At 49.9% G+C, this 11,493-nt stretch overlaps 6 protein-coding genes across 6 annotated transcripts; 2 read left to right on the forward strand and 4 right to left on the reverse strand.

The window, feature by feature from the left end:
• Nucleotides 1–16: 16 nt before the first annotated feature.
• On the reverse strand, nt 17–1,252 carry An07g09650 (uncharacterized protein; the record flags this gene model as incomplete). Its single annotated transcript, XM_059748718.1, has 7 exons — nt 17–159; nt 226–559; nt 612–708; nt 762–849; nt 903–999; nt 1,110–1,145; nt 1,223–1,252. Coding segments are annotated over 7 exons (825 nt in total), but the record flags the coding sequence as incomplete, so codon positions are not given.
• Nucleotides 1,253–1,377: 125 nt separating this feature from the next.
• An07g09660 (hypothetical protein) lies at nt 1,378–2,145 on the forward strand (the record flags this gene model as incomplete). Its single annotated transcript, XM_059748719.1, has 3 exons — nt 1,378–1,437; nt 1,546–1,722; nt 1,954–2,145. 3 exons carry the CDS (start codon nt 1,378–1,380, stop codon nt 2,143–2,145), a joined length of 429 nt encoding a protein of 142 aa, XP_059601101.1.
• A 12-nt stretch (nt 2,146–2,157) lies between these two features.
• Nucleotides 2,158–2,816, reverse strand: An07g09670 (hypothetical protein; the record flags this gene model as incomplete). Its single annotated transcript, XM_059748720.1, has 4 exons — nt 2,158–2,374; nt 2,457–2,511; nt 2,603–2,705; nt 2,772–2,816. The coding sequence occupies 4 exons, from the start codon at nt 2,814–2,816 to the stop codon at nt 2,158–2,160; spliced, it is 420 nt and encodes a 139-aa protein (XP_059601102.1).
• Nucleotides 2,817–3,447: 631 nt separating this feature from the next.
• An07g09680 (uncharacterized protein) lies at nt 3,448–4,742 on the reverse strand (the record flags this gene model as incomplete). The annotated part of the gene is made up of 6 exons (XM_001392005.3): nt 3,448–3,602; nt 3,674–3,785; nt 3,888–4,139; nt 4,229–4,380; nt 4,470–4,553; nt 4,682–4,742. The coding sequence occupies 6 exons, from the start codon at nt 4,740–4,742 to the stop codon at nt 3,448–3,450; spliced, it is 816 nt and encodes a 271-aa protein (XP_001392042.1).
• Nucleotides 4,743–5,468: 726 nt separating this feature from the next.
• Nucleotides 5,469–7,461, reverse strand: An07g09690 (uncharacterized protein; the record flags this gene model as incomplete). Its single annotated transcript, XM_001392006.3, has 5 exons — nt 5,469–5,480; nt 5,537–5,754; nt 5,818–6,149; nt 6,203–7,222; nt 7,424–7,461. 5 exons carry the CDS (start codon nt 7,459–7,461, stop codon nt 5,469–5,471), a joined length of 1,620 nt encoding a protein of 539 aa, XP_001392043.1.
• A 1,039-nt stretch (nt 7,462–8,500) lies between these two features.
• Nucleotides 8,501–11,031, forward strand: An07g09700 (uncharacterized protein; the record flags this gene model as incomplete). Its single annotated transcript, XM_059748722.1, has 3 exons — nt 8,501–8,770; nt 9,016–9,931; nt 10,154–11,031. The coding sequence occupies 3 exons, from the start codon at nt 8,501–8,503 to the stop codon at nt 11,029–11,031; spliced, it is 2,064 nt and encodes a 687-aa protein (XP_059601103.1).
• Between the last annotated feature and the right edge of the window lie 462 nt (nt 11,032–11,493).

Raw genomic sequence — 11,493 nt, forward strand, 5'->3', positions numbered from 1 at the left:
TCCAGAAGCTCCATACTGTACCAACTGCCAAAAGAGTGAAAAGTGTCTCAAACAATGCGCCGTTAATCTTGCTGCCGGAGGCGTGGCAGAGGTGAACGCTGATCACGTATTCGAAGATTTGTCCGATGGCGAACAACAAGGCGGCAGCAGTCAAGTAGACTATAGACAAGTTAGGGAGTCGGATGAAACACAACAACGTTATCCGAAAATAGGTTGTAAACTTACTCATTGGTCGAACTTCGCCCAAGATCCGAATAACCAGGATAGCTTCCAACACGTAAAACGCGACGAGGCAGATGAGAGGAAAGAGTTGGTACAGCACATAGAGAGCAATGTTGCGATAATTGTTTGCCTCGGTTGTCGCGAATTCACCCGTCCAGTCAAAAGCCGTGTCCAGGGCAATATAGCCCGTACCGATGAAGAGAACCAGGGCGGAGGCAAGGATTAGACCGATTGAGGCCGGGGTACCGTCGTCGAGGAATTGATAGCCTACCACGGCATTCAGAAAGAGAATCCAGCACGTTGCGGTGATTGCAGCGACATGTGCAGCCGAGAAGCCCTATGCATGTTGATTAGAGACAGCAATCCGTGTGAGGAGTCGCACGACTAACCTTGCGCACTGCTGCATCCAGAGGGAAGCCGCCCACAGAGAAGATCTCACAGATTTCGACAACGATAAATGCCAGCAAAAATATTTGCATTTCCCTACTCCAATCAGCATTTCCCCTCCTTTTTTCCTCATCCAATCGTTTGTCGCGTACCTCCTTCCGACTGCCGCCCGTTTGCGATCCGACCTGAACAGCAGGAACAGCGATACTAGGATGGAAATGAACGCGAGAAGGATCGAGCCTGTATAGGTTAGCGCTAGGACGTCGAGAATGAGCATGTCTGGCGTGCCATACCCAGATTGCTGAGGTAGCGATTATCGCTGAGCACGATGCCGTGAAGCGGGCATCCTCCGTATGCTTCATTAGGGGGTTGATTGTTGGAGACAAAGAGCTATCGGAAGCACATGGTCAGCCACATGGAATGTATAAATTGAGCATTGACAGCCGATGACAGAAACAGAAAAAGGAAATTGGGGATAAAGTAAATTGAGGAAGACGTACATTGCAGACGGGCAGTGTGGAATCTCGACAAAAGTCCTGCACATGCAGATCATTCACGGTCAGCTTCTTCCAGGTTCTGGCAGATGCAAACGATAGATCAATCGCAAACCCACGTTGAAATTTCCAAACTGTGTCGAACCCATGGCTAAAGAGGCACGAAGCGCGACACCATGCAACAAAGGTCACGGAGAGCAGGCGTGGTCAGACGGTGGTGGTGGTGGTGACGGTGAATAATTCGATCGAGTTCGGCAGACCCACGTCGGTCACGATGGCTCCGCTGCAGATCTGGAATGTGGGAACAAAAGAGGGCACCAATTATGATTACAAAGTAGGGCGATAAGGAGCAATAAGAATTAATTTAATCAGGGTGGAAAGATTCAGTTGAAACAACTGGAGAAAGAATGGGACCAACAGGGGGAGAGAGTGAGAGAGACAGGCTGCTCACGAAAAGGGAAATGAAGAGAAGGAAGAGAGACCAGGGGGGGCAAGGGAGGGCCTGAGAGGCCGGGTTCACAACTCGACGTGCAGTCGGACAGTTGAGAGAAAGCGGGAAAAGATGGAGCGGGTTAATCGGGGGATTGTAAGACTCAAGGAGCCGGAAGGGAAAGGAAGGGTAAATATCAGCAACTCGAGGGAGACCGAAGCGTGAGCCAAAGAATTGTGAAAGCGATAATCTCAAACACCGGCGCGGGTGGGTGATCTGTAGGGCCGAGTGGGTATGTGTAGTAGTAGTAGTATTGTAGTATGTGGGGGGACGGGAACAGCAGCGTCGTCAAATAACGAAGTCATACACAAGTCTAGAAGACTGTGTGAAAGGATGAACGATCGATCGGGATGAGATGAGAATAGAGACAGCAAGATAGAGACAACGGAGCGAGGAGGGGGAGTAGAACAAGAAGGAAAAGAAGATGCTGAGCCACGCTGTCCGGGCGAAGAGCGTCGGAAGAAAGCAAAAGAGAGAGAGAGAAAGAAAGGAAGAAGGGGAGGGGAAATGATGGAGAGATACCAACTAATCCAGCAACAAGAAGTAGACTAATCAATGTCTAGCCTAGTCTAAAAAGTCCACACGAGATGCTTTGCTGTGCTGGAAAACAGAGCGTCCAGGAAAGCTGGAATTAGTTCCAGTTAGGCGCGGGTTAGCGTTGGATGGGAGATCTTTCGGCTCACGATGATAGGCAGTGCGAGTCCAATTCCCACCAGCCAGTCTAAGACCCAGAGGGAAGAAGGCCCGTTGCGCGACGCCATCCACAGCCAACGAATGGCCCCTAAATAAGGCATTGTCCGTCAAAAGCCCTGCAGCTGAAGCGCAGCAGATCCAGGAACCAGATAGGCTGAAGCGGGAATTACTTCATGCGGCTGGCAGAGTCTATGAACAGAGACAGCGCCTTGGCTGTCTCTATGCCTATACTAACTAATCAACAAAAACATTCATACAAACTACTACACAACCCCCTGTGCTTGACCTCAGCAGAGTTTGACCCCCTGTGGAAAACATGTCCTGACTTGCACTTCAGTACCATGGATTATGTTCTCCTTTTTCGCCATCCATGGCTCGGGCTTCCTGAGTTTTTCTCCAGTTTCTATTCTGGTTCCGCCCTCAACCCGCATCCTAGTCAAGTCATGAATCATGGTAGAGAACTCGCTACATACTTACGTACGTACTGTCCGTCTCTGGCTGGGGCTAAGAATAGCAGTGACAGGCAACATTTCTTGGGACCTTGATTGATCTTGCATGAAAATTCGGATGTGGAATGCCGCTGCGATCTTCTTCCATCCTTCGACTGTATGATGTGTCTTAACCCGCGCGGTTCCTTCGCCGAATGACGCCTGCAGGCTCCCTCCCCCCCAGCCACACCAACCCGTCGGTCAGCATGGTTCAACAACATCCATCCTATTCAATCTTACTTATGCTTCCTGGAAACTATCTGATGCTGCATGATTTCATGTTCTCTGTACTAGTAACATGCATGTCCCGCTTGAACTAGATCTCACCCAATCTCACTCATCCGATGGGACTCTCAGCCACTGTGTGCGCCCCGCTTGTCCCCTCGGAAGGGTCATCAGCCAGGATCTGTCTTTCATTTGTCTGCTCGCCCTTGCATCTATATCCAATTGATCATACTACAAAGGAATTGTTCAAAGGGAGGGTCGGAGAGTAATATTGCCCTTGTAAACTAGTAGATAGAACAATCTGCAGGTCGGAGAATGCCGTCTATGGCCAAACATGGTGGGCAGATGATGGAGTCGTCACACCGATTTAGTTTCCCGATATATCGTCGTTGCCTATTGCTACCATCCAATCCACCTACTGCACAGAGTCCGCGGATCGCATCATCCTCTAGCACACATCTTCGATCTTCAACTCCTTCCCATCATGCTCTCCCAGATCCAGCTTCAGCGTCCGTCCGAACAATTCCAGCAACATCTCAAAGCACACCTTGGTAATAGCAGGGTCATACCGTCCCTTGCTGAGCTCATCGCGAATGAAGGCGTCTATTGAACCCTTGTCAGCACACCCCCGTTCTACTCCCCCTTCCTAAACAGGGAAAACATGGAGAACCTACGTTGAGCCCAAGCCACCTCGTAAAAGCCAAACAAGACTCCCTTGTCATGAAGGGTCTTGCGGATCAAATCCCTTCCCTCGGGCGGAACATGGGTATCATTCTTTCCAAAAATCTGCGATAACACACAAACAATCCTTCCCGTTAGTACTTCAATTCCCTCACGCATGCGAAGCGGACTTATAAAATAAACGGAAGGGCGGGGATCCTATCTCACCATGAGCATCTCGCCCTTGATATCCCCTGCCCGGGCCAAACTATCATCATTCTTCCCCAGCCCCAACGTCTTACTATGGATGTCCGTGGCGAAGTAGCACACCGCCGCTTTCACGCGGCTGTCCAACGCGCAGCGATACGCCAGATGTCCACCCAGGCACATACCCGTCGCACCTACACGACCATTGCACGTGGGCAGTGACAGTAGATAGTCGACGCACAATGAGGCGTCCTCATCGTAAGCCGCAATTTTCTATATGGATAAAAATCCCTCAGCATGGGCCTTTCCATAGTTCATTTCACAAATCAAACTGTATATAATTTAACAGGTAATTTACTCACCTTACTAATTTTCCATTGATTGCCCTTGTCCGTATCTTCGGCATCATACTTCAACGGCTCGGGACCCGTGAATTCATGATAGCTCGAGGGCGCCGCGCAGATATATCCTTGTCCGGCGATTTGTCGAGCAAATCGTGCGACAGGGCCAGTTACTGTATGTATAGGTGTTATCGATAATCGTATCTTCTCGTTATAGGGTAACTTCCTAGAATCTACTTGAAAGATCGGGCTCTCAACTTACCTTGATAGATTTCACTAAACACAACTACACCCGGGAACCGCGCCTTAGGGTACCCGGGAATAGTAGGGTGGAAGACATAAATACCTGAATTGAGAACCAAGTCAGCAATGATCAATTGAATGAATGAGTTACTAGTCATCCTCCATTGTAGCCGCAGCTACTGGTGAATTAAAGGTAAATATCAAATCTCAAATTACTAGTGGATAACATACGCATAGTTCCATTGCCGTCCGCCTTGGTCGGCACATCATGGAAAGATTCCTGAATCAACATGGTAGATTAAGATGTATACTGTTGTAGATAGAGCGTAGTATGAAATTATTCAATGTTCGAGGGGGTTCAGGATAAGTAACAGATTGGCAATCGAAGTGTTTTGATCCGCTTAGAGCGTTATGGCGGGGTTCAGTTGTTGTTGGGACTGATATTCTTGCGATAAGATTCCCGGAAATGGAGGGGTAGTCATGTGATTTGAAGTTGGGGAAAGCATTGGGATCACGATATAGAAATCAACTAACATAAATCTTCTACGGCAGGGAGATGAATTGTACATTGTTTGGACTGCAGTTTGGTCATATGATATCCATTTGGTATTATGTTAATTAGGGTACAGTAAAATGCTTGCTACCTAATGGTTGCAACTAGGTTCGGGAATACATCAAAGATGAAAGAAGCCGAATCAAGGGAAAAGAAAGAAAAAATAAAGAAGCAATCTAATAATGTACATAGAATGTTCATAATCTAACAGGAAAGGGTGAAATGCGACCCTTGAGGAATTATCCTCATGCAGAACTAAAATCAAGACATAATGCATGTACTGTAGCGTATTCGAGTCAGGACTCGAGCGCATGGATCGAGCAAATAAGAGAGATTACAACAAGATATGATAAGATCGGTCAAAAGCAATGAAGCTTGTAAATGTAAGGCCCTACCTTCATCTCAGACTAGGAGATATGAAACCCCAGGTTGCGCTGCGAGGAGAGGGCTGGCGCATCGAGACGCTTAGAACACATACTAGCCATAGACGTCAGCGGTCGGTCTGCATAATCAACACTCGGCAGTTCACTTACCGGGATAAACAGGTAAGGAACCTGTCTCTCGTACTCCCTCCAGGCCTCGCCGTACTTGTTCCGGCAACGCTCGATATCACGCATCGCACGGTGAGTGATCATGCAGGCGAAGAACAGAGGATAGAACCAAGGGAAGGGGCTACTGAACCCAGTAATGAGGCCCCAATTAAGGGCAAAGTACAGGTCACAGGTGTAGTGGATCTTGCGTGCCTTGCCATCTGCAGAGTGTCGAGTTTAGCGCAATGTATGACGATAAAGGTGAAAATATGAGCATAACTTACACCAGCCGTCGACGAGGATCTTCGAACCATCCTCAGCCGTGATAGTCTTGGGGTTCTTCAGGGTCTGCCAAGGCAGCTGAGGGAAAGTGCTGCGGAACACCATCGTTCCACGCTCCTGTTGGCGGTAACGGTTCTTCTGACTATTGGTCGTATCCCACACCCAGTACACGAAGAGGTAGGCGACGTAGAGGAATGTGAGGAAGTAGCGGTTCCAGTGGTACGTGGCCGGGTCGTGGTTGGCCAGGTAGATTGTGCAGTGGCAGTAGCTCAGGGGAACACCAGCGAGGTTCCAGAAGATCAGCATGAAACCCCATTTTTCGTAGTACATGTCCCTGCAAACCAATTAGACTGTGACACACAGTCGCAGGTTGTGGGAAGTACTTACCATGTAGACACAATGCACTCTTCACCCTTAGAGCAGGCGTTCGCATACAAGAAGTGCGCCATGAGAAGGAAACCAACTTCACCAGAGACGTAGCCGTAGACTTCATACTGTCTGGCCGCGGCACCCAAGGTAACGAAGAGCAGAATGTACCAAGGAAGGCGAACTTCAAAGAACATTTTGAAGTCCAGAATGCCAAACATTCTGGGGTTGAGCTCGGCACCCATGAAGAAATCGTAGACGTGGTGCCCGGTCATGCGATGTTGCGCCCCGCGTGCCAATGCCGAAAAGTAGGCCACGAAAGCAACAAGGAACCCAGAAAGGATAGCGACGCTCATGAGAGGGCCGAACTCGTCAATGATAGTGTACAACTTGAAGATACCAGTAATATGAAGCAGGGAGGCCAGCGCGATAGTGGTGTAGAAGGACCAAACAGCAGAGCAGTAGTATGGCAGCTGCTTGCCTCCCAAGTGCGGCAAAGGGCGACCCATCACGGTGATACCGGGGAGATAGAGGTAGCAAATTCCCTCAAAGATGAAGAACACCCAGTAGATCGTCCAAGCCTTGAGAGACGGGAAAGCACCTTCATATACCAGGTGTCCCAGATGCGCAAAGAAGTCCGACATACTTTGTCCTTCGGCGGGGCGAGGAAACTTGCCATCGTAGTAGGTGGCACCAATCCACATGTAGTACATCAGTAGCGGAAATCCGATCATCATGGACGCGACACCGAAGGATCCTCCAAATTCAAAGTGGCCACTGTAGTCGACTTTGGGGTCCTTCCCTTCTTCCCACCCGTCCACAATCCGAGCCTTTTTGACATCAGAACCGTCGGCATGACCATTGGAGGGCTTTGATTCTTCCTCCACAGGTTCAGTCTTGATCTTGACAGAAGTGCGTCTCCGGGTTGTCGACTTCGATCCTTCAGCTGTTGAGTCGGAAGGCTCCTCCGACAATCTGGCGCTGGCGCTGCGGGTTACTCGGCGGCCAGGTGTCTCGACGAAGCCGGGCCGCTCCATTTTCCTAGAGGGATTGATTGACCGGTAAGCCAAAGACAATCAATTGCAACAAGCAGATTGAAGGGCTCGCATGCGAAGCGCGATTGGGGTAGACCGAAGACAGGGTACTATTCACGACTGGGGTTCCTCACTCGGTCCCTGATTCATCGTGCCTTCTCGTTTCTCCCATGGAACTCTCACTCCCTTGCGCAGCTGGATGACTTACTTTGGGGTTTTCCCCGTTTGGGATCGAGTGATGGTCATTGTGTGCTGACCATAAGAGGCCTCAAGCCGAGGGTTCTATAATGATTGAGTGTAAGCGAAGGGAAGAATGGGCACAATTGATGCGAGCAGAAGGTTAGGGAGACGAGGGAGAATCTTTAGGCGGTCGCAAGGAAGAACAACAACAACATTCAAATTGGGGATGCACTAAAAGGGAGTGGGTGCGTTGCCCGCTGCGGCAGGATCATCGGCCCTGGAGCTTATTACCGCAACCAACAATACTACCCGTGCCGGACTTGTACAATCCCACAATCATGAAAGGGGCAAGGGTCCAATATGAAAGCACGGACTATCATAGATGAACGGATCAATTTAATGGATCAATAATACTAACTACTAGTACGTACTATCAGGTTATACAGTAGGGTCATGGCCCGCTGGCACCATACAACAGAGTACATATTTTACCAACAAAACAGACAGGAACAGCAGCAGCCATCCGATACCTGGCAATCATGTAAGCAGTTCAATATGTTAAACTGCCATGCATATACAACCTCACGGGTGGCGACATGCCTTATTTGATATGAGCCCAGCTATGCTTGTGTAAGCATAAATATACTGTATTCTGGTAACTTATATGGTGAGGCATGCGTGTTCTTTCGCGGAAGAGCAGTGGGTAACTAAACTATCTAGTAAGTAGTGTAAACCCGTGCCTTAATCGCCTGCCGTACAGCACGTGCCTGAGGCTCCGGCCGGCCGCCAAGGCATGACATACTCGCCCCTCCCTCAATCTGTCTCTCCTCTTCCGCTCTGCCTCTGCTACTTTTTACGGTAGGGGAAGCTTCAGGGTTCTGGTGCTTCTCCTCTCCTGGTGCTGCCCTTGGGGCTTCTGTAGCCCTTCTCTTGACTTTTCATTGTTCAGATTTTTTCTTGCTCAACCACAATCCCCCACCTGCCTCAGTCGGAGGCTGTACCGCGACTCTAGTCATATCTCCGCATTTTCCTTCCATAACTGCTTTTTTTGCCCCCGCCATACGAAGGTACTTTCACGCCTTTACCTTAAAAGGCAGAGTGAATAATGTCGGGCAATCCTAGTCAGATTCCTACCACATCTATGAAAGCGGTGAACATTCCGAGTCAGCCAGCCTCTGCGACATTAACTCCATCGTCATTCGATAGCGGCTCTCCGCGGTCTCAGCGGCGCCCGGGAGGCTCTGGCAGCTTTGGAGCTGGGTTGACATCTCAGGCTAGAAACTCAGGCTCTCCTAGGCACAATCAAGCTCTCAGGAGTCAGCATAAACGACAGAGGCGTCCTCGATTGCTAGATGATGAGGATTATAGCGAATCGGTACGTGTCTCGAATTCTAGGGAGTGGCTACAGCTACATCACGCTCACTCGAGCCTCACTCGAGCCACACTATCCTGCCACACTTCCCGCCCTTGTATTATCCCCACCTGATGCTCTTTGTGATTCCGTATGCGTAAAGCCTTGGGAAGCTTCCTTGAGATCACCTGGACATCATATACGCGAAGGGGCTTACATAAGATGCTGAAGGAGGGGCCTGCGCATACAAGATAATCTGGGGGTTGTAGCAGAAGTGCGAACAATGTGGCTGGAGTCACTCACTAGGACTATCGCTATTGCTTTGCTATCCTTGTTTACTGACTCGTCCGTCTCCCCAGGCCATCATGAGATCCACGACCAGTCGCAAGGGACAGACGTCCATCACTCATCTGATGAACTTCTCCCTTCCCCCTCGTCCTCAGTACCATCCTCCACCCCGTAATACTCGCCGCTATACGTCCTGGGGTCCAGGTTCCGGCTACCATGCCATGGACAAATCCCGCTACGTTCATGCCAACTATCGCTTTATTGTGACGCCAAATCGCAACTACCATGCACAAGCGGCCAATGCTGATGTCCATCTTGACTGGGATTCAGTGATGCAGGTCTTGGTATCAGAGCAGACACAGTCAGCTAGCTGCCCCATCTGTTTGTCCACACCGGTAGCGCCACGCATGGCTCGTTGTGGTCATATATTCTGCCTTCCTTGTTTGATTCGCTACATGCATTCGACTGACGAGGAAAAACCGGTTCCTGAGAAGAAGCCACGATGGAAAAAGTGCCCCATCTGTTGGGACTCTGTGTACATTTCGGAAACTCGGCCTGTGCGATGGTTTCGTGGCCAAGAAGGGGACCTCCCATTCGAGGGGGGTGATGTCGTGCTAAGGCTAGTGAAAAGAGAGCCCGGAAGCACGTTAGCACTCCCACGGGATGGAGCTGAGGGAATAGCACCAGATGAGGATGTTCCGTGGTATCATGCTGCAGAAGTGGCTGATTACGCGCGCATAATGAAAGGAGGTGAAGATTATATGAAAGAACAATACGACATTGAGATTGATGAGCTCCGCAGGCAGGAGCTTGAGGATGAGCTTTTATTTGGAGATGATACTACTTGGACACGGAAGGCGGTTGCAGCAATTGCAGATGCCAAATCCAAGGTAGAGGGTATAGGGAACCCACCCGAGATTGTGCGACTGCCCGTCCCAAGCCAAGAGCCAAAGGAACCTGTCGCCGCACACTCACCACCAGAGGAAATTGCTGCCATGTATGCATCGCAGCATGCAATCAAGTCAGGCCAAAGTTCGTCTGCGGAGTCTATCCCCGCGTCAGATACTGGGCCTGGTTCGGCCTCCACTCCGGAGACGTCCAATGATGTGGATCGTACAGCCGAAGCTTTGGGCCAGGTTGACCTGAATACAACCTCTGCCCCGAAAAAGAAAAAGAGAGATCCTGGACACGGCCGAAATAATATGCCCTCAAAGCGAGGTCCTACTACATCTGACCATGCGTTCTTCTTCTACCAAGCTCTACCCCAATTCTACCTTTCGCCCTTGGACATCCGCATCTTGAAAGCTGCATTTGGCGATTACTCTTCATTCCCGGCCACCATTCTCCCTAGGGTTGAGCGTATTTCGAGCGGTCATATTGTGGACGACGAGCTACGCAAACGAGTCAAGTATCTCAGCCACCTGCCGCAAGGTTGTGAGGTGAACTTTCTCGAGTGTGACTGGAGAGACGTAGTTGTGCCGGAGGTGCTAGAAAATTTCAAGTCGGAAACTGAAAAGAGACGGAAGCGCAATAAGGAGAAAGAGGTGCGAGAAGAGAAGGATCGCATCCGAGCGGAGAAAGAAGAGGATGAAAAGCGCTGGGCAGCGGCGCGCCGGAAGAGGCCTAGCATTGGCCCCGTCGATGAACCTCCCTTCTCCGACCGCGATTTTCAGCCGTTATCGGGCTCTGCTGGCGAGCCTTCTGGCTTCGATATAGGCTCTTCCTCTGCATCCCCTCCGCCCTCCTCGAGTCCCCCCGGATCTCGTACGGTGTGGGGAACAGTTGCCGCTCCGACACTTTCGGCTCCGTCGAGCTCACAAGCCCCTGCCGATGGTTGGCTGCAGGGCTGGGAGGAGGAGCTGTGGGCCCAGCAAGAAAGGGAGCTCTTGGCTCAATCTGCTGCTGAGGCGAACACTCCAGCTTCTTCCTCTGGCGGGAAAAAGAAGAAGAATAAGAAAATTACACTCATGTCGACCAATATCCAAAGAGGGGCATAGAAGGTGCAACTATCTGTGCGTTCTTCGTCCACCAGCTTCTGGTGATCCACTTTGTCGTTTACAATCTTTTCTATACGGTATTTGTGGATTTTTCTCTACTTTATCACGAATATTATGTTATAATCATGTGTGGGGGGTTGTTTGCAGATACATTCTGGGAAGAGCATAGGTCAGGAGTCGAGAGTGTTTTTATGGAAATTTGATGGCTACATATGTGTACCAATTACAACAACTAGATAAAAATGATAAAGCAGCTAAGATTAGAGAAACCTCTTCTGTTGGGCTCTTTCGGAGTCACGACGCGTCTATCCAGATAGAAGGTACTAGTAACCTAGCTCTCTTTCCTGATCAGGAAGACACGGTGTCAGGAGAATACTGATCTGTGGGAGGTCTGGAGAAGATGAGAAGTATCATTATGATTCGATTTCAGAGTATGCTACTGCAAGCTTGCCTGTCACTATC

The sequence above is a fragment of the Aspergillus niger genome (assembly GCF_000002855.4).
Source record: "Aspergillus niger supercontig An07".
Taxonomy (NCBI): Eukaryota; Fungi; Ascomycota; class Eurotiomycetes; order Eurotiales; family Aspergillaceae; genus Aspergillus; species Aspergillus niger.